Source organism: Poecilia reticulata, linkage group LG1 (assembly GCF_000633615.1).
Source record: "Poecilia reticulata strain Guanapo linkage group LG1, Guppy_female_1.0+MT, whole genome shotgun sequence".
Classification (NCBI taxonomy): Eukaryota; Metazoa; Chordata; class Actinopteri; order Cyprinodontiformes; family Poeciliidae; genus Poecilia; species Poecilia reticulata.
The window spans coordinates 1,184,913-1,211,200 of NC_024331.1; the positions used below are offsets into that span (position 1 = coordinate 1,184,913).

Here is a 26,288-nt window from a genome sequence, read left to right on the forward strand (position 1 = left end):
GCTGGTTCTGCTCTCGCTGTTGAACCGCTGCTACGCGCTACAGGTAGTAATATTTCACAGACGGAGCGCCGCTTCTGCTCCACCTGGTAGTGACTCTCACACCGAACCTCTGTTTAAAGCTGCAGCCTCCAACTTAAAAAAATATATTTTACATACGTATTAAAACTTTCATGTTAGATTATCTGTCTAACATGAGACAGATAATCTCTAAAAAAATAATCGATCTCCTCCCTGCTCTGCATAATTACTCCGCTCAGTCAGAAACAGCCAATCAGAGCTAGCAGTAATCAGCTAGCCGCCATGCTATCAGGAAGTTTTCATTCAGTAACTCTGGATTGTTTATTGTAATGGATCCTGTATTTGCCTTTGAATGTTAAGTTTTATACTTGAATTTTTTTGGCAATGTTGAGAGGTTTATTTTGGCTCTTTGCATTATTTAGCCTCTTCAGAGCCTTCATATGTTATCAGTCTGTTAAATATAGTTTTACCGATAGCAGTACAATTTGCAGAATGCCTGTTTTGTTTAGTTTTCTTCTTGGAAAAAAAGGTTTTTGTCTAAATTAAGATGAATTCATGGTTCCTTTTTCCACATAATGTAACCGGTAGTGTTTACAACCTGATCAGCACATCTCTAATATATATATATATATATATATACTTTCTTTTGTTGAAGGTACACAGTGACATTTTATATCACAATCAAGTAACTATGTTGCTTTCAGTTGTTACAAAATTGCTATATATCAAACATGTTTTGTGTGGAAGGCCAAAAAGAAGAGAACTACAATAATCTATAGAAGTAACCAGACTATGAACAAGAACCGCAGCGTAGTGAGGAGTGAGAGCAGGACGGAGACGATTAATATTACAAAGATGGAACAGTGCAGAACAAGTCGAGTTATTGACGTGGGAGGCAAAGGAGAGGGTAATGCTGAGGATGACACCCAGCCTCTTGACCTGAGAGGAGAGACAGATGGAAAAATTTTCAGCCAGGATAGAAAAGTTATGGATTTTATTTAATATGAATTTTGTGCCTATTTAAATAAGTTCTGTTTTATTGCAATTTGACTTTAGAAACTTTAGGATGAACAAGTGTATTATTTAAAGGGTTGAATATAAAGCTGTAGCACACTTTTCAGATTTTTATTAGAAAAAATAGTAACAATTATTCACTCCTTTGTGTTATTTTATCCTATAAAATCACATTGATGTTTATATTTGTGCTGTGGCAGTTATGTGATCAAATTTGAGGGCTGAATTACCTCTGGAAAGTAACATACATCTGATATAAAATTTTCTAGTCACACACTTGTTTTTGTAGGTTTGTGTCAGACTACGGCCCAGACGACTACGACTGTGTGTGTCAGAACCGTCTGCTCCAGGCTCTGCAGCGCCTCAGCGTCGGGCCTGAGTACGTCCGGACGTACCCACCCTGCCTGCTGGAGTGGACCGCCAACCGCAAGAAAGCTCACACTGTTCTACATGTACACTGCTTCGACGGTGAGAACAAACACCATTGACAGTCAAGTGGAATTTTACATCCATAAGCCTATTGATAACTGGGAAACATGCTTTCACTTTTTTACTTTTTACAAATGCTTTTGCTGACCCAAACCATCCTTCTGACCTACATCACTAACCTACTTTAAATTTTTACCTGAGCCCAGTCTGTCTTCAACATTCAGCAGTGTAGAGTTAGCCATCTCTCCTCTTATTTCTGCTCTGGTCCACCTTATCTGCCCTCCAGTCTTTTGGCAAGTCCACTAAGGATTAGAGAACAACTGATACTCTGGCTTCTTGGCTGGCTCTGCTTATGTCTGTTTCTGGTTTGGTTTTGTGATAGCTAGGAGAAAGATGCTGGTGAAACCAGTTTCTGTTTGGATTTGGACCTGAATGAGATTTATAAATGATTTTCATAAAGACAAAAGCTACTGCTTTTCCTTTCTAGGCATGTCCTTCTTATGTCCGCTGCATTCCTGGACGACAGGAGAGGAAATGGCTAAAAACATCTTACAACACAGGTAATGTAAATGCAGAAAAAAGGAAAGAATGATATATGTCAAGGTGAAAATGTTACATCTCGTGTGTGTGTGTATGCATATATGTGTGCGTGCGTGTGTGTGTGCGCGTGTGTGTGTGTGTGTGTGTGTGTGCGTGTGTGTGTGTAGGGGTGCGGTGGACGGCCGTCAAGGCTGGTCGGTACTGCTGAAGGAGCCGGCTCAGTGGGTCGAACTTGAAGGCTCAGACTATGTTCTGGACTTGATGTCAGACCTGGAGCTTCCTGCTGACTTCCCCAAACACAACAGCTACTTCATCATCTCTGCTCTGGAGCCGGCCAGAGTTCGGCCCAATGCCAGCATGTGAGACAATACACACACGCACACGCGTACACACACGCACACGCAGACACACACCTACACACCTACACGCACGCACACATACACACACACACACACACACCTACACGCACACACACACACACGCACACACACATGCACGCATACAAACACACGCATACACACACACTGTATGTCTTTTTATCTACACTAGGACTTTGCACTGACTTCCTTTCAATTTCCAATCATTATTCTAGCCCGGGCCCCATAAGGAGCAGTTGGTCCCCACAACACAGTGATTGAATAATACATACAAGGCCACACACACACACACACACACACACACACACACACACACACACACACACACACACACACACACACACACACACACACACAGAACGAATGAGGTTTCATGAAGCTAGCCAGCTGTTAAAATGATGACTTTGTGATCCTGGCTGGACAAAAACCAGTGGGATAAAAACTATTTTTAGGACACATCATATGAGTTGGATCTTTGCTATGTTAGAAAAAGTTTCTGTGTCAAATCTTTTGCTTGCCGACAGAAGTTGTTGTTTTTGGCCCATTCTGCTGGGCTTCCTTAGACAGAAACTTTTTAACTACTTCGAATTATTAATTAAGCATGCTTTACTGTTTGACTAGTTAGAATTGGAAAATATGTGTGGTTGAAATGAAATTCATTTCATTTCCTTTCTTATTTTTCCACTAGCTGTTGGTCATGTAACATTACCAAATTCAACCTTCAAGTTGTATTTTTGATCCTGCGGGTTAGATTTATTTTCCAAGTATTGGACACAATACTTGAAAATAAATCAAGAATTGTGATATTGACCTTATCTTACATTCTACTATTCTAAGTCTATATTTTTCTTTCATTAGAAATCTGTTCTTGTATAGATTGAATGTGGGGCAGAATAGACCATGTAATCTCTCTGTAGTGGCTAACTCTCTCTCTCCAGACATCTATTACCCCAGTTCCTCTAAGGATGTATTTATGTACCTGGATATGTGTGCTTTCCTACTTTTTGCTTTACTGGTGGAGTCCAAAGACTGGTTTAATACAATATTAAAGTCCCTCCCGTAAATCAATATTCCATCGGTTTCCTGTGTAATTTTATCAAATATCAATTTATAAAAATGCTTTTTTGTCTCTGGGAGTGGAGGGGATATATATTAAGTCATGCAACCAGAAGTTCTTCCAGCTTCCCTACAACCGTAACATATTCACCTTCTTTATTTTTTACTTCTCTTAGATATTCAAATTTGATTTTAATACCAATTAAATTTGCAAGCTCTCTTTTGCTACTCCCTTTAAACAAACTAAAAAAGTATGCCATATTTTTCAGTTTTTGATGTTCCAGGTCTGACAGGTGGATGACCTCTGCTTTCTCTTGTTCAGGACTTTGCTTCTTCCTTTCGGATTATTCAACTCATTCACATTTAGATACGGATTTTTAACTTGATAAGTTTCATCTGTAACAAGATAATTGAGTTCCTTTGTCACCTTGACACCAACAACACACCAAACAATGTGAACTATAACAGAACAAAAACATCTGTGAACATTTAGTTAGTGTAAAACTAACAAGAAGATCACTGATATGTAGGCCTGGTGGTGGCAGTGTGATGCTCTGGGCTGTTTTGCTGATTTTAGATCTGGACAGATTAACTATAATTAAGGAAAGCATTAGTTTTGCTCTCTACCAGGAAATGCTGAAGAGCATGTACTAAATAGCACCTTAAACACCATATTATTATTTTTATATCCTTATAAAGAAAAGTCTGGAATAAGAAGAGAATGTCCTTTATTTTCTGTACTGAATGTGCATAATTGTTTTACTTCTGTGACCAATTCATTAAAACTATTGTTGTAAATTATTTACAGAGAGAAGAACCAGACATTTTCTTCCAATATTAGCTTAGATAAGTAAAAAGGGATTGACAGTTATCAGGTATAAACCAAAGCAACATTAATGTAATCTTCATTTTAAATGTTTTGTTAGGCAGAAACCCTCCACCTTCAGGTGTTCTGCATCGATCTCCTTCGCTCCTGCTGGATTTACCATCGTCTTATCATCTGTTGTTGTTTGACAGAAGCCTGTTGGGGGGTGGCTTTGACATGAGCGATTACGTCAGTCCTTCAGCCATATATGACTCCGATCGGTTCAACCAAGGTGAGTTACTGAGACCAACAGACCAGCTCCTCCCTGTTGACTGTAGGAGAGGTAAAGACATCTTTCCTCTTCCCTCCCTGCAGATTTAGAGCCTCAGAGAGGGATGGATCGTTATCTCGACAGCCTGTTTGACCCTGTACTGTCGGATGGAGCTGGAGTATGTTACATAACTTAATCATCCTGACACTGTTTACCATCAACTATTTACTATCAACTATCTACTGTCACTGCCTATAAAAGCTCTTAAGTGTTGTGGATCCTAGAGTTGATCTGAAGCAAACCTACTTTATGACACAGAGCAGTTTAAAGCATTAGCTTAATTTTTCTGGTAACAAAGAAAATTCTTGAAATTATTCTAGTAAAGAATCTGCCTGGTACAGTCAGATTTTTTTCCTCCTAAATTGTCAGATCTGGTCAGAAACTAAAGTTCTCAATTAAAGTAAATAACCAGATGGAATTTCTGACTGTACAACTATTAATGAAAAAAACCTCAGCAATTATTAAAGATTTTAAAATTCAGCTAATATTGTAATGAGACAGACTGACAGAAGTGTTAAAGAAAACAGCTGAAGCAAATATCAAAGTTTCAGGATAGTTACTTTTGCATCAAATCAGTTATTACTTTTGCAAGAACTGATTTGGACAAATTCTGCCAAATTCTGCCTTTCCTACCTCCTACCACCGACCACTGATGGATCGGTGGTAGGAGTTCGTCCCTCATCCTGTAGGATCATGGTGGTTGGAATATTGAGATACAAAAATTGTAACAGCAATCCATTAAAATCATGACTTTGGACAGTGATGACCTCCATCTGTGACAATATACCTCACCTGTTCAGTCTTACAAAACTGAAGAAAACTGGGCTTGATGACTGAGATTAAAGTGTTCTGTGAAAACTGACCAGACTGGACCGATCTCTGTCCAACTCCGCAATTGGATGTAGCTGACAGGAATTAGCATGTATCAGATGTGTCCTACAGGCCACTCCTGCCCATCAACCTATTACGTTACTCAGTTACCGTAACTGTCACAGCCACCTAGTCGCCTCGGTAATTTCCCACCCTGGGCAAAGTGAAGATCTGCTTACGAGAAACTGACGCTCTAGCAAATTAAGAGTTTATTATTTAATGAGACACAGCCTACAAATGCATAATCAATGCACTTAGGATTTATGGTAAGTTCCTGGTTTCTGACTGGCACATGTCATTGTAAAATACTATGGTGCACAAAAAAAATAGCTTAGGGAACATTAGTTGAATACAGATGGTTACAATTTGTTGGCACAGAAGATTTATTAAAACAAGCAACCATAGCCATATCAAACCTATTGATGTTGTGCAACAATAGGTTTGGTTTGGCTATGAATTACAGTTAATAAGTCCCAAAGGCACATATTAAAGTTAGTGTGTTAGTTAGTTTTCAGTCTCAGACCAGAGACTGCCCAAAAGCAGGAAGTGGACAATAGCACATTCTAGGTATGCCTCACCTGTTCAGTCTTGCAAAAATGAAGAAAACTGGACTTGATGACTGAGATAAAAGTTTTCTGTGAAAGCTGACCAGACTGGACCAATCTCTGTCCAACTCTGCTATCGGATGTAGCTGACAGGAATTAGCATGTATCAGATGTGTCCTGTTACACATCTGATACAAACGCAAGAGTCAATCTGTAGCAGGAGAAATGGCTTCGTGCTGAGGCCACTGCTGAAAAGTGTTTGTTTGGCACATTAAGAGCGATCACAGCCCTCAGTCTGACTGTCAGACACAGCTTCCAAAGGAGAGAAATCATCTTGTAGTTTTATATTTTCTGTCTACATTGTATTCATCTGTCTGAACCTAAACTTTTATCACATTTGTCTATATTTATCAAAATAATGATGATAAAAAGAACTTTGAATTAGTCTTCTTGCCAGCACATACCGTATGTCCTGGCATACAGCCAGTATCATGAACAAAAATATAGCTCTAAAAATAAAACTTTCCCATTAAAAAACCAGACAGACATCCTGTGAAGGTGATGTGATAAAAACATAATGGATAAAAAAAGTACAACTCAGATTTTTGTACATTTAAAGACCGTCTCTTTTGTAAGGAAGAAGAGTCGACAGCAGGCCTGTCACACAGGATGAAGGGGGCTGGGGGCGTCGGTGGGAAGTGGCAACAGCCGGGGCAGTCATCTGGCCACCCACCTCCACCTGGAGGTCTGCAACAAACACAAATACATGCTAAATATTCCCATTTTCATACTTTACCAGCTGGTTAAAAATCTTGTGAGCTCAACGGACGAACATTGAATCTGTCAAAAATCGGCTGCTTGTGTCCACAGCTGTGAGAGTCCTTCCTGTGGGAGGCATAATGTCGCCTCCTGTCGCTGCTGTGGCACCTGTAACATCTGGTTTGTATCAGACATGACAATAAAAATGTAAAACACAAACACACCAAACAGTCAAGCGTGAGTTTCCATGCCTTCATCCTGTTTACTGTTTGTCCTCTAGAAGACCAGCAAGCTGTTTTGGCCCAGCAGCAGCAGGCGATTGTGAACCAGCAGGCCGTCATCATGGTAACTCCCCCGTTTGGATCCTTGTCTGTTTATCTGTGTCATTGCTGCTGCTGCCGTTTGACTCCATGCGTCATTTTCTTGTTTCTCAGGCGCAGCAGATGACCATGCAAGCCATGGCCATGGTCAGCAGTCCTGTGTCGAGTCCCCCCACCTCCCCCATCACCAGCCCTCCAATGAGTCCCGTTCCCCATCATGCCCTCGCCAGCCCGTACGCTGTCATACCTCCAAGTCCATATGCGAACATCCCGCTGAGCCCCTATGCTAACTTCACTCCGACTCCCTACGCAGCAGCCGTGTTTCCCTCCAGCCCTTATCTTCCTTCTGCTCAGCGGGATCAGACTGAATCACAGCCAAACGCTCAGCGCCCTGCTGATCCCCCGACTGAGCCTCGGGCCCAGCGGCACACTCGGCCCGCCTACCGTGACCCTCATCTCAGCTCCTCCAAAGCTCAGCCAGCACAACCAACATTTAAACCTGCTGTACAGGTCAGAGACTTTGACACAGTTTACACTGACATTTTTCATTGTCTACATACTGAAAAAGAGATGCAGTTTTTGTATTGTGGGCGGAATATATCCTTTATTTAAGGCTATTGGGAGGAAGAAATTAATTTTTATCGGGGCAGAAATTCAGCTCTGAGAGTTTTCTGTTGTAATAATGCCTTGAAAATATATTTACACCTCTTGACCTTTTGTCCTGTTTATTATGTTCCATCATACAACTCATTGAAATTCTGGACAGTTTTCTTTGCAAAATAGCTCAAATTCAGTCAGATTGGATTGAGATTGTTGGAATTTTCAAATCTTGTAATTGATTCTCGCTTGGATTTTTGTGACCTCTAACAAGCTTTCTTCCAGGCCTGTCCATTCATCTTCTCATCAACTCTAACAAGTTTTTATGTTCCTACTGGAGAAAATTCTCCCCACAGCATAATGCTGCCACCACCATGTTTCATAGTGAGGATGGTGTGTTTTGTTTCATTGGCTTATCTATCCACCTGAGGATCTCTGTCGTTAGCAGGGGCTTTTTAGTTGCTTGTCTGATTTAAGCTCTTCTTCTGTTAAGTTTATTCCTAATCTTTCTAATGTGCTCTAACAACTATTTTGAGACTTCATAGAACACCTGTATTTAAACTGTAATAAAACTGCACAAGGGTGTATTCTTTACATTAATAAGGTCAATTAATGCAGCTGGTTACTCTGAATTTATTTAGTGGCATGAAAATAAAAGGGATTGAACACAATTATACACCAAATTGTATCTATCTGTTACTTTTTACTTTGCAGTTATGTTGTACTTTTGATTTGGAATCACAAATAAATTGTGGAAAGCTCAAAGGGAAGGAACACATTTGTTGCTAATGTATGCTTGTTATTCTTTTGCCTACTGCTCCAACTAACTGCCAACACCAGTTGAGAAAATCTTCATTGATTTCTGTTATTTTCTTCTTTTTTTTTCAGACTCACTCAGGCGTAGACGGTGTTTCTGGAAGAAAAGCTCCAGGCGTCCTTGCTAATAAGGAACCGGCCAGGAAATTTGGTATGAGCATTTGAGAGGCAGCAGATCATGTCAAAAACTAAAATTCATGTTGAAGTGATCCAAGCACAACAGAGAATCATCTGTGTCACTTTGGCATGTTACTGAGTGTGTGTGTGTGTGTGTGTGTGCGTGTGTGTGTGTGTGTGCGCGTGTCTGTGGGGGTGTGTGCATGTGTGTGCGTGTGTGTGTGTGAGTGTGTGTGTGTGCGTGTCCATGCATGTGTGTGTGTGTGTGTGTGTTTCTCTGTTAGGGGGTGAGGAGCTGCATTCTGACTGCTTGGCAGTGGTCCAGGCTCCAAAGGTTCAGGTGGACCCTCAGCTGACCCTGCCCCTCGATATCAATAACTACCTCATAACACACTACATCCGGATCATGTTCAGGGTAATGACAATAGCACACACTGTTTCATCAGCAACAGTGTGTGCATCAGTAATAGTTTGTACTTGCACACAGCGCAAATTCTTCTTAAGTGACTTTTTGAGAGTTTTGAAGCAACCAAGAAATAAATCCAGTTCCTTTGGGAAACGTTATCACTTTAAGTTTCACTTAGGAATGGTTTCAACCTAGCCTGGTCTCAATTAAAATCTTGCTTCACTAACAATCTGGGATTTCTCCCCTATACTTGGATTGTCTCCAGTCGATTTTTGACCGGACCAATCAGTGAACAGAAGAAGAAGTTGTGAACGATGACGTTGATTTTCTGCACCGTTTTAGAACTGTAGTCTGCCTGTAGTCTTAGCGATGGCAGCGGAGGAAGTGAAGGAAGCCATTCCGTCCATGTTGGCATACTTATATATAATATTAAACTAACATTAACAGCTGCCTCGTTCAGCTCAGTGTTTCTCTCTTTGCATTGGAGGATTGCTGTTTAGAGCACAGGCAATTTCCAGTAAGCTTCATAGCACTTCACATATGTCACAATCAAATATTAGCTATAGCGTAAGATAAAACATCAACAGAGGCCACGGCTCCAGAAAACAATCGTTTCTCGGCAGCTGAAAGTTTTTACCAGGCTAGCTTCAACATATTAAAACCTAAATAAATACAGTTAAGTGAAACCTACACAACTGGTTCTGTATGAAACACAGAAGAAAATATCTTCCACATCTGTAAAAGTGTGAAAATAGAAAATGGTGTAGGAAAAAATGTGTTTAATCTATCCTTCAATTCCTTCATCTTGATATGAACTTTGAGTAATATTTTATTCTCTGTGAAGTTGGAATTTTCACAGCACATGCCAGCTTCCAACATCACTGAGCCATATCCCATTTGTTTAGGGGTGCACTGATTGCAGTTTTCTGGCTGATTGCCAATTACAGATACTTGACATGCCGATTCCAATTTTGGCCAACGCTCATTTTTTTGTCTGAAATGTTGCAAAATATAGCAGGAAAGTCACTGAGCTGGCAAGAGTGAGGTGACTATTGTTAACTGCGAATAAGCAGACATGACCTGGTAGGTGGGTCTATCAGTCAGACTCTCTCACAGCAGAGCAAAAACAGAACAGTGGCTGATTTTTAGACATTTGCTGAGGTCAATTAGATCCATGGATGATATCAACTTCATATACAAGTATGGGGCGATCACTGATCTCCCAAAATTAAGTAAATCTGAACCAATAAATCGACTGGCCGATTCTGTGCACCCCTAGTTTGCTTATAACCTCAACATGCTAAATTTTCTCCAAAATTTACACCTATCCCCTTCCATTAAATCCAGCCTTTATCTTGGTTTTATAACAATGGAAGAGACAAGTGCTTAGTCCTGTATAAAGAAAATACAGAAAACATCAGCAGCTAAGACTGTGTCACTGTTTAAATATAAAACATGTTTGATCCATGTAGAAGCTGTTAAAGTCCTTGTTTGTTTCTGATGTAGGAGCCTCTGTTTGGAATGCTCACGGCTCCACTAGAGAACTCCCTGATTCGTCTGGATCAGGAGCTTAAGCAGGGATCTCTCGACAGCTTCATTCTGGTTTGTTTTGCATTTATTGGTGAAACTCTATCATTGACACTCAGCTTACAGATATAAATTCAGTCAAGATTGGGATATCACATGAGTGACTTGCACTGTTTTCCATAAACATCCATCGGTGCTGTTGACAGATCCTGCGGTTCATGGGCGATCCGAACCTGAATGGAGCTCAAGAAAACTTGTTTGGGAACTACATCATCCAAAGGGGCCTGGCCAACCCCAGCCTCAGAGATGAGATCCTGGCTCAGATAGCCAACCAGGTTTTAAACAGACAGTTTTTAAATCGATATGCCATCTTATATTCATTTTTTAAGAACTTCATGGTTGTTCTGTAGGTGTGGAGGAATCCTAACGTGCTGAACTCAGAGCGGGGCTGGCTTCTTTTCTCCTCCTGTCTGTCCGCCTTCCTGCCCTCTCAAAGACTGGCTAAATACCTCCTCAAGTAAGAAAATAAGCTCTACTATTCATATCCCTTGAACTTTTTCTCATTTTGTCACAATCAAACCACAAACTTCAGTGGGGTTTTTTTGTTTCGTTTTTTCTTTTACATTATTTTAAATAATGGACTATCTTAAAATAGGATGTAATTGCAAAGTTGAAAGAAAATGAAGGATGCTTTTTAATGCATCCCATTATTATTTTATTCCGGTTCTGTATGAAACACAGAATAGAAAACATTTATATATATANGTGCGTGCGTGCGTGTGTGTGTGTGTCAGCCCCAGTGGGGACGTTTCCTCCACCCCCTGCTGGAGAAATGGTGAAGTATTCATCTCAGACTGCAGATCACATCGTCCCCAGCCAAGACATTCAAGGTGACTCCTTTGAACAGTCATTATTTAAGGAACAGTTCCTTAAATAATTCTTCTACATATTTTCAATATCTTGACACTTCAGTTAGTGTTTGAACCTGGAAAAAAAAGATTAACTGTATTTAAATTTCTGTTATTTTAAAGCAATTATCAGAAGATATAACTCCCCGTCGCCACCAGCAGAACCACAACCAGCTGGCAAAAGGTCAGTTTGTATGCACACACCCACACACACGCACACACACCCACACACACGTACGCACACGCACACACACATGGACACAGAGACTCAAAGCTAAAGAGAGCGTTTCCACTTGGTCTCTCTGAAGGATAATTACATAAAGCATGGCTCCAACTCAACACAGAAATGCTTCTCTAGGCACAGAATCAAACTTCTTCTGTAGCTGTCCAGTCCATAGAGTGAAATCCTATAGAATGGAGGAGAGGATCAGTGATCAACCAGAACTCTGAACAAGGCTTTGAGCTCCAGCCTTGACAAATGTTATAAGAGAAGACTGAGAGCTTTTCCACCACGGAAAATGGGCTGTACAAGTTATTAACAGCAGGGGTACAAATAAGTGTTGGATGTAACTCTTTGTAAAAAAAAAAAAAAAACAAAAAAAAAACCTAATGAACAGGACTTTTGTAAAAATTAGGAATATTCTACTCAATTAAAAATGAATTTATTAAACTGATTTTTCTGCATCTTTTTATGGCTTCAAATAAATGTGGAGGTGTTGTAGCTTATAGATATTTTGGTAGATAAATCATGAAAATGATTTAAAGTGTGATGTTCCGTTTTGTTTAGGATACCAGATGGGAAGTTCAACAAGAAGAGGCAGACGCCTCGTGATGAAGCTTTACAGATCCTCAAACCCCAGATGGACAATCCTCCTGCTCCACAGGTAAACTCCAACCTGCCTGAAACAAGCAGGCACAGATCGATGGTAGCTGCTCACCCTGACACATCAGCACCCACATTACAAAGAATTTCCACAGCATGGCTCCTTTCTTTCTGTCCAGCCCAAACGTCCTGTTGGCCCAACACACTCTGCATCTGCGATAAAGCAGTCGGGCCTCAAAGTCAACAGAGGCACAAAGATGAGAGGTCCGGATCGGTCGCTTCCTAAACCTCCTCCAGGTGAGCACAGCTGCTAAAAACTGGTCTTATTCACATGGTGTAGAGGTTTAGACATTTTGAAGGCTTTTCTTTATTTGCCTGTCTCACAAAAATGGATTTGTTTGTAATGTCAATTGAAAGTAATGCTTGGAATTAAATCTTCTTTAATCTATGCAGTTTGTGGCCTTGTGATGATTCTGAAAAATTACGAGAACCAGCTGACTTGTGATTTTCTCCTCTCATTTCTTTGCTCAGATTGTATTTAAGCTCATCTTATATTTTCTCTGCTCATTCATGTTATTAAGCTAATGTCTTATGGTACTTGGAGCTGGAATTGCTTAAGCTGATATTTTCCAATTATTTATTACAATTTTAGCTCATATATTGTTTAAAGTCAACTAGAAACTTTGAAAGCTTTATTTTCCTATAATTTTTCCTTTTTGTCATTTACACAAATGTCTTATCATCAAAGGTCAAAATTCAGACATTTGATCTATTTTGGCCATCAATGTGACTTTAGAATGCGGTTCTTAAAGTGTAGGACTGATATGAATGGTAGTACTTGGGCTCCTTCTAGTGACAGTCAAAGGAATATTTTTGATATCCACTCTCCACTCTGCATGCATAATCCTCATAGCAACTCAGATGTGAAGTAAATGTGAAAGGAACAACTGCTTGAAGCAGTTTGTGATTTCAGATCCCAAAAAAAAACTGCTTGAAAGTGAAGTGCCGAGAGAGAGAGAGAGAGAGAGAGAGAGAGAGAGAGAGAGAGAGAGAGAGAGGGGCTCAAACAGCCCCAGGACATGATGGCTAAAAGCAGGGTCTCAAGACAATGAGTGGCTTTTAAAATCTGTCACTTTTTTCAGTTTCTTTCTTTGACTGATTTATAATAAATCACAAATAAATAAAATAATATTATTAAAAAATATGTAATTTGTACTATTAAAAAAAATTATAAATTATTCCAATCGGTTAAATATTTAAATCTATGAGTCACATTTACACTAAACACAGTCGAAATTACAGCAAGCATCTACAATATACAAGAAAAAGAAAAGAGAAACGTTTAAATGTTTCAAATTGTCAATAAAAATGTTTTTATGAGCAAAGCAATACTAGACAAGATGTGAAGTTTTCTCTTGATGAAGGTTACCATAATTCACAAACTAAGTCACAGCTCTTAGTTTACAGCACAGATAATGAAACTCATTATGATCAGACTTGATGAACCAGAGATGGTCTCCTTCTTTCTCCATGGCTCCACTGGTGTCAGTTTTCTTTTGGTTCACCCCTTCAACAACTCCACAAAAAGGTGGGCAATCTGAAGTGTTGTTTGTCATATAAATACAAACAGTTAAAACTGTCAGCTTCACAACAATTAGGTGAAGGAAAGCCTAATTGTATTAGGCTTTCCTTCACTGTATGTAGGGGTTCACTGGGGTGAACTTTTGGCCTCCCATGTAGGGGTTCACCCCAGTGAACCCCTACATGGGAGGCCAAAAGTATGCCCACTCCTTCTCTGCACCTCTCACTATGGTCAGCAGAACCTGATTCAAAGTCCCCAGGCTCCACTTCCTCAGTCCCAAGAAAGTGTGATGGTGGGATTGAGGAGATATTTTAAGTACTAAGGCCAAGTCATTCTCCATGGCCTCTGTGAACTACTCCCACACCCAAGTTTTTACCTCATCGACTACCTGAGCTTCATGCTGCTTGGACTGCCAGTACCCATCAGCTGCTTCTGGGGTCCCACAGACCAAAAAGACCCAATAGGTCTCCATCTTCAGCTTGACAGTATCCCTCCCTTCTGGTGCCCATGAGCTGATTCTAGGGTTGGCCCCCAAAAAACAGGCACTGACAGCCTTGAGGCCACAACTTTGATAAGTTGCCTCAACAATGGAGGTGGGGAATGTGGTCGACTCTGTGCGGGCCATGTTCTACCCACTTCCCAGTGTCTGAAGCACTATCTTTGTAGTTGGTCAGTGGACTCCTGGCTTGTCCCGATGTACTATATGCTTCATTTTCAGTATTTCATTTATTTCATTTTGAACTGCAAAGACTTCATCTGGGGGAGAATATCTTCCTGGATGGTGCATTGCTGTCAAGAAAAACCTTTCAAACAATGGCGTCTCTGCAAAAATTCCAGATATCTCTTCGGGATACTGAGCCACACACTTTCTGGTAATATTCAAGTTCATAATGCTATGTGTTGTGGCATTCATCCAAGAGTTGAAGAATGAGTTGGAAAATTTGCAAAAGTACATGGTTTGCTCAAGATTTGCATCCAGCTGTGGTTGTAAAGGTAACTCACTCAAACTGTGAGCAAGCAAACACATCCAGGTCCATTTGGTCATGAGGAACATTAACACTTTCAAAAACAACAAAGTCTTCTGATGCCTTTACTGTTAAATCCATAGTTGTGATTTTGACGGTAACTTTTTCATCCTTAGAGGAATCTTCCATGTTCTTTTGGTCTTCAGGGTTCACTGTCAAAATCAAAGTATTTTGATCTCTCGTCCTCAGAGCTCTCTACTAAACGTCTTTGCCTCTTATGTTATTTCCTAGCAACTTTTCAACTCCCTTCGTAACAAGAAATCCAAGGTCCCAACCAATTTCAAAAGTCCTCTTGACTTGGTGAACAGTTAAACTGGTTTGTAAAGTCAGTTTGAAGTCGTCTCTCTGGAATCGATCTACCTCCAACCAAGTTGAAAAGCAAACTGAGAATTCTTGTATTCTTGTATCTCTTTGAACTCTTATGACATCATTGATGAGAACATAGAGGTTCTCATCAACATGATGATGTCAAACAACCTGTCAGGTTCTTATTTGTTTTAGTTACTGTGGAAATAAAATGAGTTTTGTATGGGTTAAGATTACTGTCAATTAAAAATGCCAGTATAGATGCCTAAATATGTAAATGTAAGTCGATAAATGTGCATAAATTTAAGTTTTATTTGTCTTGTTTTCTATCTCATACATACATGTAAAAATCCGATATTTCACCTATGAGAATACTCATGAACAAATTAATTAAAAGTGTTTATGATAGATTTTCTAAAGAGAGTAAGTATTTTTCCAGATCTTAGACACACATTTATAATATATAGTCGCATTTATAAATTAGCTCTAAGTCATTTGCTTGATCTTTTGAACTGTGGGTGACGAGGATCTGATGCGTAAGTGGGTCTTTTTTGACCCAGTGAGGTTATTTTTGTCATTTTCAGTGACTATAGACCTGTTGCCCTGACATCCCACATCATGAAGGTCCTGGAGAGACTTGTTGGCCCACCTGAAAAAGGAGACAAGGACATATCAAGACCCCTTGCAGTTTGCTTATCACCATTGAGTTGGAGTTGATGATGCCATCATACACCAGCTTCAACAAACCGTCTGCTTTGACCGTCATCTGGTCAAAGCAGTTAGCACTGTGTGGATCATTTTCTTTGATTTCTCAGGTGCATTTAACACAATCAGCCTGATCTGCTCTGTGAGAAACTTCAGAAGACACAGTTGAAAGCCTCAACAATCGCCTGGATCTATGACTACCTCAAAAACAGACCACAGTTTGTGAGACTGATGAACAGTGTTTCTAATCAGGAAGTCGGCAACACAGGAGCACCACAGGGTACTGTACTCTCACCATTCCTTTTCACTCTCCACACTTCAGACTTCCAGCGCAATGCCTTCGGTCTTTCCAGAAATACTCAGATGACTCTGCAGTTGTTGGGTGAATCAGAGATGGACAAGAGGCTGAGTACAGAGATCTGGTGGACCGCTTTGTGTCATGGAGGGAACAATCATCTATTCTTGAATGTAAACAAAACAAAGGAGTTGATTGTAGAGTTCAGAAGAAACAGGGTTAGATCAAACCCTATTTCCATAATGGGAGAAGAAGTGGAGGTGGTTGAGGAATATAAATACCTCGGTGTTCAACTGGACAACAGACTGGACTGGAGAATCAACTGTGAAGCATCTATAAGAAGGGACAGAGCAGACTGGACTTCCTGAGGAAGCTAAGATCCTTCAAAGTTTGCAGCAAGATGCTGCAGATCTTCTATCAGTCTGTTGTTGAGAGCATCATCTCTGCTGCTGTCATCTGTTGGAGCAGCAGAATCGGAGCCAGAGACCTAAACAGGCTCAACAACCTGATAAAGAAGGCTGGTTCTGTTCTGGTTCTGTTCTTAGGACGACTATGGAACCTTTGGAGATGATAATGCAAAGAAGGATTCTTCATACAATCAAGAAAATTATGGAAAATCCTGAGTATGATTTGTTTGGTATCCCTGTCTTGGGAAAGCTGAACATCTTCAGTCAGAGGCTTCTTCAGGTTTAGTGTGGTACAGGCTGCTGAGATCTTTCCTGCCAACAGCCTTCACCATCCCAATGGCTCTTTGAAGAATGTTGATGACTTCCTTTGGCATGAATAAAGTATTTTTGAATTAAATTGAATTTTGCAATATCTTTGTCAGGAAAAGTTTTCATCATTTTATATGAATATTCCATATTCATATATCATGTTTTTTCCTCAAAAAATGAAAAGCCACTCGTAGCGCTCATAGTTACAGTATTTAATATGCCTTACAAAGTTCTTACTGGTCTGTCTTAGTGAATTCAGGTTTGGTGTGGATTTTCCACGGTTAATTATTAAATTTTTATCCGTGAAAGAGCGCGTTGAAAAAGACGATTTTGATAGCAGAATGTTGTGTTGGTGTTTCATTCTGCTTATTAAACATGTTTGTTGCAGTATCTCGAGAGCTCCCAGTGGAGACGGAGACCATCCAGACACAGCTTCACCAGAGCACCAACCAGGAGCATTACACCTACACCAATGTGCCCTGGAGGCTGTATCTCAGAAAGGAGGTTAGTACACGAATACAGCAACAAAAATAAACCACACAACGTCAGTGAAGGATGATAAAAAATGCAAACATAAAGGTTCACAGTCTTGGTAAAACAAAGAAAACGTTTTTGATACTGCACAGAAACACACAACAGACTCCACACTCTCTTTACTTAATAAAGATGAAAACAAACGGGATAAAAACTCACCTGAGCTTCTAGAAACACCCACAAAAACGATCACTTTATCAGTTTCTCACGTTGTTGTGTATGAATTTTGTGTCACTCATTTTTACAGTAAAATTATCACATTGAGGTCTGGTGCATAAAACACTTTGGGCTGCTTCACTGAAGGTCTAGAAGCTGGAGAGGTTTTCTCCTCCCTGTTCATTCAAACAAGCCATAATTGTGCAGTCTTCTATTGATTTGTACTGTCATGAACTTTAAGTTGCTAACTGAGGACGTTCCAGTTTAATTTCTCTTTGATTTAGAAATCAGAGAAATTTCTAAAATCCCTCTGAACATTTCATAGACCTCCAATCCTGAGATGACTGGGAACTTTCATGCATAGTTTTCAATTGTGAATAGTCCTTCCCTCTGGAGAATGATGGATTTTTTTCTTTTAGGAAATGGTCGTTGGCTTTAACTTTCCAGACTGGTGGGCAGTAACAATTGCTCCTGTAGGGCTGCGTTCACACAGCAGGCAAATGCAACCCACATCCGACTATTTCACAGCAGAACGATCCAATTCCAATCCTTTCACGCCACAGAAACAATCTGCTCTGTACTACTTCTATACTAAACAGAAAACATATACAGTAATTCTGCACCAGAAGAAGTTAGACTTTGTAAATCTGGACATAAACAATGGCTGAAAGTTACAGCTATGAAATTATTAAGCAAGTCTGAGTCAGTGAAGCGCATCACATCACGGTCCCACTGCTCCTGGTCCAACTGTGCACCCAGACAGACTTCTCTACAGCAGCTGCTGTCAATGTGCCACAAAAAGCCATCGCTGTTAGTTGGACTTTATTTTTATTTACTTCTTTTGTGTTGATATGATCTTGTGACAATAGTGTTGGTGCTGGATAAATTCCGTTATAATCTCCACAAACTGTGTGCTGCTGTGTGCAGTCTACGTTCTTCTTATGCACTTAAAAGTCATATGAACAACTATGCAAAGAAAATTGGATTTCAGCAAAAAGAAAATCGGAATGAGCATCAAGACCTGGTGTGAGAATGTAGCCTATGGTCATTTCTGATGCCTTACCATATTGTCACTTTGTTAACACACATAGACATACCACAGAACAGCAGCCTGCAGAAACTCTTGCTGTGGCAGAGCTGATGATCTGGCTGCTCTCTCTTTTAAATCTTCCTGAAGCAGTAATGGTGTACTTGGTTTTCCAAACAGTGCTTTTGTCTTGTTGGGTGTTTTTGTACACTTTAGACAAATCATTTTCAAAAAGTCTACAAATATAAGATTTCTTGCAGTGTGAAAACCCTAGAATTGAGTAAGGTTTCTTTTTTTACCATGACTGTAAGTATCCTGCTCTGCATCTCTACAATTTACTGCTCATTAAAAACGGTTTTTCCCGATAAATACATATTTTGTCCCTCAGGTGTTTTATCCCAAAGACAGCTTCAACAATCCTTTGTTGCTAGATCTCATTTTCAAACAGGTAGATCATATTCCTTCTTTTTATATTTCATATTATTTCTTTTTTTAATCCTATAAGCTCTCATGATAACTGAAAGATCACAGAGAAATTCAGCAAAATTCTTCCTCTTCTCTGCTTTATTCCGTTCCTCCAGATAGTGAATGACACCCTGTCAGAGGCGTGCGTTCGCATCACCCAGGATGAAAGGCAGAAAATGAAAGCCCTTTTCGGTAGTCCTGCCAGTTTTTCCTGTAGTTATTTTTCATGACTGCATTTCTCAAATAAGTACAACTCTGTGACATTAGTGAGTTTGTGTGTCTGTTTCTGTGAATGACAGCAAAACATGGTGTTGAGCAGAATATGGATCCGGTGGAGGAGCATGTGAAGAAAACGATCGTGACAGCAGCCAGGGAGACCTGGGAAATTTACTTCTCCCGACTCTTTCCTGCCTCGGTGAGTTTGGCGGAACGCTGTGCAATGCTAAAATTGCTTCATGCGACGTATCAATTTTCTAAGCTGTTCTCAGTGGATATGTGCATCTGTCCTGAGTGCAGGGCAGTGTAGGAACAGGTGTGCAAGTGTTGTCAGTGTCCCACAGCGGTATCAAATTACTGAAGACGGTGAAAAGCAGCGCATCAGCTCCAGACTATTTCAGAGTCCTTCGACCATACACGTAAGTGCAGATATTTGAGGGGTTTTTTGTTTTGTGGGGGTTTTTTGGATCTTATTAGCAGTTTTTTAAAGCTATGACATAAAAACCATCAAATATTTATCACGCTGAGCAAAAATTTTAAACCAACCCTCATTTATTTCTACTTTTTTTCAGCAGGTTTTTGATCTTCTAAACTAATCTTTATTCTTAGTTCTCAGGCAGTATCCAAGTCTTTCTTTTTACATTGGTTGCTTTTTATTTTAGCTTCAGTTATTGCTCCTAGCAACATAAATACATTTGACTGGTGGAGTCCACAAATCTGTCTGATCTAAAGACGTGTAAAAGCGTAAGTACATTCAAATATTTAAGAAATACTGACAACATCCCGCAAAGACATCATACCGAACATGCAGCATCCATCCCGAGTTTTCAGCTTGGTAGTTCTTTGAGAATTATTATGTTGGAGCTAAAACAATTTTCTAACCATTTAAATTTATCTTTGCAGTTTTCTGTTGTGTTGGGAATCAGAACTCTAGAAACCAAAAATGTTGTAGCAGCCTCACACGGTGACATCAAAATTCCTGGAAATCAGAACTTGCGTCGATGCTTGGCTACTGTAATAATTAATAATTGTAGTCAATTATTATTAATTAAATTATTAATAAAATTCTAATTCCTTAGTTTAATCAGGGCACCAGTTCCAACTGATCTGGAATCATAAGCTTCTAATGAAGGAATGAATTCACACTAATTCACATTCCTTGATCTGAAGAGTTTCTGAAGACTTTCTTCAGATCAAGGAGTGATCACTGACACGCGGATGTCTTACCAAATCTGAGAATTAGTAACAAAACAGCCCAACTTTACAGCTGAATTATTCACATCTTTCTTTAACTATTGTACAATATAAATACTGATAAGAACAATAAATGGAAATCAAGTCAAATTGATGAACAAACTGACAAAATGAAATGGAATATTGAAAAATAACTTCAAAACTAAATAATTAAGCAAAAAAATCAGATATGCAGCACAAAATTCAACCATTCTGGACTGAGACGATCTTCAAAATGTGGCCGACTTAACAGCAAAGTAGCAACATAACATAAAACTAACACAGCAAAACATTAAGCAAGTATGTAACAGAAAGGCAATTGAGAATAACCTTAGTTTAAAACACCTAATTTAGCCCAGATCATGGAACGACTGATAATCACTTTGCATTGATTATCAGATCGAGTCAAAGCGATGTAAAAAAATTTTTTAAAAATTCTGTGCTCTTTGGGAACACAGAGACGCGGGATACGCAGAACGCTTTCTAGAAGTTCTCCAGTGAACACTTTGAAGGTTTTGAAACAAATCTTGTTCCTGGCCGGCTAGTTAGAATAAAAACGTTCAGAGCTCGGATGTCTCAGTTCAAGGTTGACTTCTTTGGGATCAGTTCTTTTCTGATCAGCTCTGAGTTTTATTGCAGGAGGGAAGTTTGACAGTGATGCCTTCAGATCAAGAAATGATTAGGAATTAGATTAGATCACTTTGTGGATAAAAATGGATTCCAACAGTATATTCAGGAAAGAAATGGGTTGAAATTGTATCTTGATGAGAGATTACTTTTTACCAAGTTGCTATGACCTCCTAAACACCAGATTAGAACTGCCTTATGGGGTCAATAATTTTTGGAAAAACTAACAAAGCTTTAGCATTAGGGCAATCATGACCTACTGTCAGCTCCCAGGTGTACCTTTGTTTTATTTTTTATCATGTCCCAGCCTTAAACTGAAATACCAAACGAATCCCAAAAATCCTAGCTGAAGAGCACTGAGTAAACCCAGCAACCTGCTCCAAAGATCTCTGACTAACATTAGTATTCTAAGCTTTTGTTAGAGTAAATATGCATTATTAGCATTAGAATTACAGGGAAATGTGAGAAAATGAGAGTTGAGTTGCTGAGGGAATGTGTGTGGATGCCCCGATCCACTCCATGCCTTATATGGAGTTCTTTGTTGTCTTTTCTGACTGTATATCACCTCCAACCATTTTCTTGGATACAAGCAGTGGGAAGTTCCTCCATCCATGAGTCACGATTCCCCCACTTTGCTCGTCCTCAGCCGGTTTACAGGCATATTCTTCTCTGCCGCTCCTCTTTGAACTGAAGCAACTATATCCAAATGTCTGGAGGAAACCTCCAGATTTCAGACTGGAGTGTCTTTTCATGTTGGAAAGAGGGTCAAACTCCGGCCCTTCAGTGTGTTTCTGCATTGTAAGGAGTCAGTTGCTTGGTTCTTGTACTTTTCCACAACTGGAATTTATAGTGACAGTAGTTGAAGGAGTTTTCTCTTATATGGTAAATTAAGTCTGGATGAATGAGTTATGTACTTTACTGCAGCTCCATCAGACAGTTTGAGGTCAAACATTTGTTGAAGTGTTACAAGAAAGTTTGGATTCCTGAAGGGATTTATCAAAAAATAATAGGCCGCTCAAAACTGGAGCAACAAGCATATGCCCCACACTTTAATGTTTATTTGTTCTTTATTGTACTGAAAGGTTAGGACCCAGGTAAGTAATGCATATTGTGACTGATGCTGTTTGTCCTTTTTCTGTCTCAGATACGCAGACATCCTGTTTGTGACAATCCCCTCTGAGAACATGCTGGAGTTCAATCTGACCAACGAGAAGCTGATCCTGTTCTCCGCCAAGGCTTTACAAGTCAAACATCTCATAGACACCTTCATCAATGAGATCAAAAAGGCAAGACGAGTCACAGTATACCAATGTACATACACTCACCAGCCACTTTATTAGGTACACCTTGCTAGTACCGGGTTGGACCCCCTTTTGCTTTCAGAACTGCCTTAATCTTTGGTGGTATAGATTCAACAAGGTACTGGAAACATTCCTCAGAGAGTCTGGTCCATATTGACATGATAACATCATGCAGTTGCTGCAGATTTGTTGGCTGCGAATCTCCCGTTCCATCACATCCCAAAGGTTCACTATTGGATTGAGATCTGGTGACTGTGGAGGCCATTCAAGTTCAGTGAACTCATTATAAAGTGATGGACATGGTCAGTAACAACAGTCAGGTTTTTACTGACCAATGCCAATGATGTGGCATTGATATGATGCTCAATTAGTGCTAATGGGCCCAAAGCGTGGCAGGAAAATATCCCACACACCACTGCACCACCAACTGTTGATACAAGGCAGGATGGATCCATGTTTTCATGCCATTCTCCTCTGACCTCTTGCATCAACAAGGCATCTGCGCCCACAGAACTGCGGCTCACTAGATATTTTCTCTTTTTCGGACCATTCTCTGTAAACCCCTGAGATGGTTGTGCGTGAAAATCCCAGTAGATGAGCAGTTTCTGAAATACTCAGACCAGTCCGTCTGGCACCAACAACCACACCACGTTCAAAGTCACTTAAATCACCTTTCTGCCATGTGATTGGCTGATTTGACATTTGCGTTAATGAGCAGTTGGACAGGTGTACATAACAAAGTGGCCGGAGAGTGTATATCACAGTCATGTGAGATATTTAAAGATTGTAACATATCCAATAGAACAATCTGTAAAATTTCAGCAAAAGAAAATTGCTCTGAGGTGTTGGATAATTTAAATGATTTTGAATCACAAATCAGAGCTGATTAAGAAAAACTGGCAAATTCTGATCACTGAACAACTAATTGATACTTTACTACTTATACAAGCATGCAATAACTGATATTATTTGTGTACTGGTTTCCTGAACAGGACTCCGACTACGTCATCGCAGAACGTAACTTTGTGACAGACGATCGATCGAAGCTCAGTTTTCATAAAGGCGACATCATCAGATTGCAGGTTATGGACGGGCTAGAGAAAGGTCAGATACTGATTCATGAGCGTCCTGGCTGAAATCTGTGATGTTAGAACATTTACAGATATTCTCTCCTGTAGGTTACAGCTATGGCTGTGTGGTGAGGAAGAAGGTTGTGTTTTTGGAAGAGCTTAAAAGGGACACTGAAGACTTTGGTGAGTTTTTAAACAAAACAATAGCGCTTCTCTTTATGCATTGTACTTGATGTTATTGCAAAATATAAACATGCTGAAATATTTACACCCATAACAATTAGAAAATCCCATCTGAGCATCATTTCTAACCTTAAATCTGAACTTTATCTCTTTATCTGTAACTGACAATTGAAGAGCGGTGGAGGCTTTCTAGCATGTCTGATGCAGAATAAGCACTTCCCGCTTTGCTCAGAGAATCCTGCCAATTTGTGATCACTTCGATATAAGAGATGTTCCCTGATTTCAAAACTTAGGCTGCTCTTGTAATTCCAGTCTCTAGAGCAATGGTTCTTAACCTGGGTTCGATCGAACCCCAGGGGTTCGGTGAGTCGGTGTCAGGGGTTCGGCGGAGCCTCTGGTAAAGACACACTTGTGTAAAGACGTGAAAACGCGCCCGGCTTTGCCATCACTTGCTCCAGAGGATCACGTTACATTGCTTAGCCAATCAGTGCTGCGGAGGAGCCCTAATTGAAGGAGTTCCACTTAGCATGGACTTGAAATTTTGTCTTTGGTACTGCCTCTAGTGGTGTGGGGGTGGTTACACAGCTAGTATAATTACTAAATTACTACATTACTAAATCAGAATACCACAAAGTATTTTGTGTGTCGGGGGGGGAATAAGAAGGGTTCGGTGAATGCGCATATGCAACTGGGGGGTTCGGTACCTCAAAAAAGGCTAAGAACCACTGGTCTAGAGGGTCTGCAGAGTGTGGATTCAGCCTCCGCAACAATGTCAAACCCTGAGACCTTTAATTAGGTACAAATGGATAATCCATGTCCATGTTCATAGTTTAAGTGCGAGTTACATGTATCTGCTTGATGTGTGATTCCAGGATGTGGATTCTCTGTTCTGCTTGTTGAATATTAATTAGGGCTGTCAACGTTCACATATTAAACCATGCAATTAATCTGAAAATTATAATGCATTAATATTACATATCGCAGTTTTATCAAACTACTATTTTGACCTAAAAGCTCCTGACTTGCGGAGGGTTACAGCAGTGCATTATGGGCTCGATACACAGAGCGCAACAAATGACTGCGAAAGGTGAATGTTTTCTGCGACAGCAGCAAAAGTTGAACATTTCAAGCTTTTCTTGTGTTGCATCACTGGCTCCTGTGTGCACGTTCGCATGCACAAGCTGAAAATTTCACATGCACTGATTATTTTAATTTATAAGTTATGCGCTGGTGCCTCGGCTGGGTGAGAACAGGAGACCCATCACATAATTTCCATAGGAAATGAATGAAGAGAGACATTTCTATAGACATTTAAAACAAAATGAATTCCTTTAAGCCAGGGGTGTCAAACTCCAGTCCTGAAGGGCCGCTGTCCTGCAGTTTTTAGATGTGCCACAGGTACAAAACACCTGAATCAAATGGCTTAATTACCTCCTCAGTTCTCCAGAGCCTTGCTAATGACCTAATTATTCTATTCAGGTGTGGTGCAGCAGAGGCACTTCTAAAAGTTGCAGGACACCGGCCCTCGAGGACTGGAGTTTGACACCCCTGCTTTAAGCCTTCTTTAATATAAAAACCTGACAAACTGAGAAACTTCATACGTTTAGCTTGAGATAAATGAATTAAAAATTAAACAATTTCTTACAGCATTAATACATAGCGGCCTACAAGGGCAGCCTTACAAACCAGTAGATGGAAACACGCCTAATTCACATTTTCTTTTTTGCAAGATTTTAAAAATTTGCTCCCAGTTCACATCACAGTTGGATGAAAACACAGCCAGGGTGACATTTAACAGTTCCTACATCAGACAGATGGCAGAGTAAAAGTGTGTTTAAACATGTATTTGTAATTAATTACTCATTCCCGTTTCTTTCCTTTGATTTTTGAAACCTGGCGTCAGAAATTTTTCATGTTATGCAAAATAAAATTAGTTTATTACCAGAGGGACTGAGGCCATCATTATGTGGTACCTCATGGTTTGAATTGAAAACTAAAAGCTAGAACTGTATATTGCCTCTTAACGTTTGTAAATTTTTTTTATTTTCCAACCACAGACTTCAATTTATTTGATTGGGATTTTATGTGATTGACTGACAGAAGGTCATGTATGGTTTCAAAATCTTTACATAAACGTGTAGTATGTATTTACATTGACCTCCTCTGACTCAGTGCTTTTTCGAAACACTCTTACCTGCAATTACAGATATGAGTTATTGGGTTATGTGTCTACAAGCTTCATACATCCAGAAACTTTTCCATTTGTCTTATGCAAAATAACTCAAACGTCTAGTGTAGTGAACATAAATATTTAGTGGTTTTAACATACAAACAAGAAGTATGAGTGCTTCTTCTTGAAGGTACAGTAAATAATGGCTGCTTATTTGCAAATAAAAACAAGGAGTCGAGCACAGCTGAGGACAGTGTTGCCCATCATGACGGCAGTAAATCATCTTTTGCAAGGTTATCAGCACAACCCCAGACAGGAGTGGAATTGGCAGATAATGATCTGACATGCAGTAAGAGGAAATCAGACAGTGATGAGAAGAAATTGTGTGTCTCTCTGTAAATCTTTCCTGCTTTTGTGTG

The 26,288-nt window shown here is 39.8% G+C and overlaps 1 protein-coding gene across 7 annotated transcripts in view; it reads left to right on the plus strand.

The window, feature by feature from the left end:
• The window catches only part of myo15ab (myosin XVAb), a 74,300-nt gene that overhangs the window by 37,507 nt on the left and 10,505 nt on the right, over positions 1 to 26,288 (plus strand). For all 7 annotated transcript variants that reach the window (XM_017307148.1, XM_017307160.1, XM_017307157.1 and 4 more), the window contains 22 exons: positions 1,322 to 1,500; positions 1,949 to 2,021; positions 2,169 to 2,360; positions 4,452 to 4,531; positions 4,615 to 4,688; positions 6,622 to 6,730; positions 6,856 to 6,924; positions 7,025 to 7,089; positions 7,179 to 7,574; positions 8,550 to 8,628; positions 11,322 to 11,417; positions 11,559 to 11,619; positions 12,223 to 12,319; positions 12,438 to 12,555; positions 17,276 to 17,391; positions 18,993 to 19,052; positions 19,186 to 19,261; positions 19,369 to 19,484; positions 19,586 to 19,704; positions 22,290 to 22,431; positions 23,439 to 23,550; positions 23,625 to 23,699. In XM_017307148.1, coding sequence (XP_017162637.1) covers positions 1,322 to 1,500; positions 1,949 to 2,021; positions 2,169 to 2,360; positions 4,452 to 4,531; positions 4,615 to 4,688; positions 6,622 to 6,730; positions 6,856 to 6,924; positions 7,025 to 7,089; positions 7,179 to 7,574; positions 8,550 to 8,628; positions 11,322 to 11,417; positions 11,559 to 11,619; positions 12,223 to 12,319; positions 12,438 to 12,555; positions 17,276 to 17,391; positions 18,993 to 19,052; positions 19,186 to 19,261; positions 19,369 to 19,484; positions 19,586 to 19,704; positions 22,290 to 22,431; positions 23,439 to 23,550; positions 23,625 to 23,699 — 2,504 coding nt within the window. The remainder of the gene's footprint in view (positions 1 to 1,321; positions 1,501 to 1,948; positions 2,022 to 2,168; positions 2,361 to 4,451; positions 4,532 to 4,614; positions 4,689 to 6,621; positions 6,731 to 6,855; positions 6,925 to 7,024; positions 7,090 to 7,178; positions 7,575 to 8,549; positions 8,629 to 11,321; positions 11,418 to 11,558; positions 11,620 to 12,222; positions 12,320 to 12,437; positions 12,556 to 17,275; positions 17,392 to 18,992; positions 19,053 to 19,185; positions 19,262 to 19,368; positions 19,485 to 19,585; positions 19,705 to 22,289; positions 22,432 to 23,438; positions 23,551 to 23,624; positions 23,700 to 26,288) is intronic.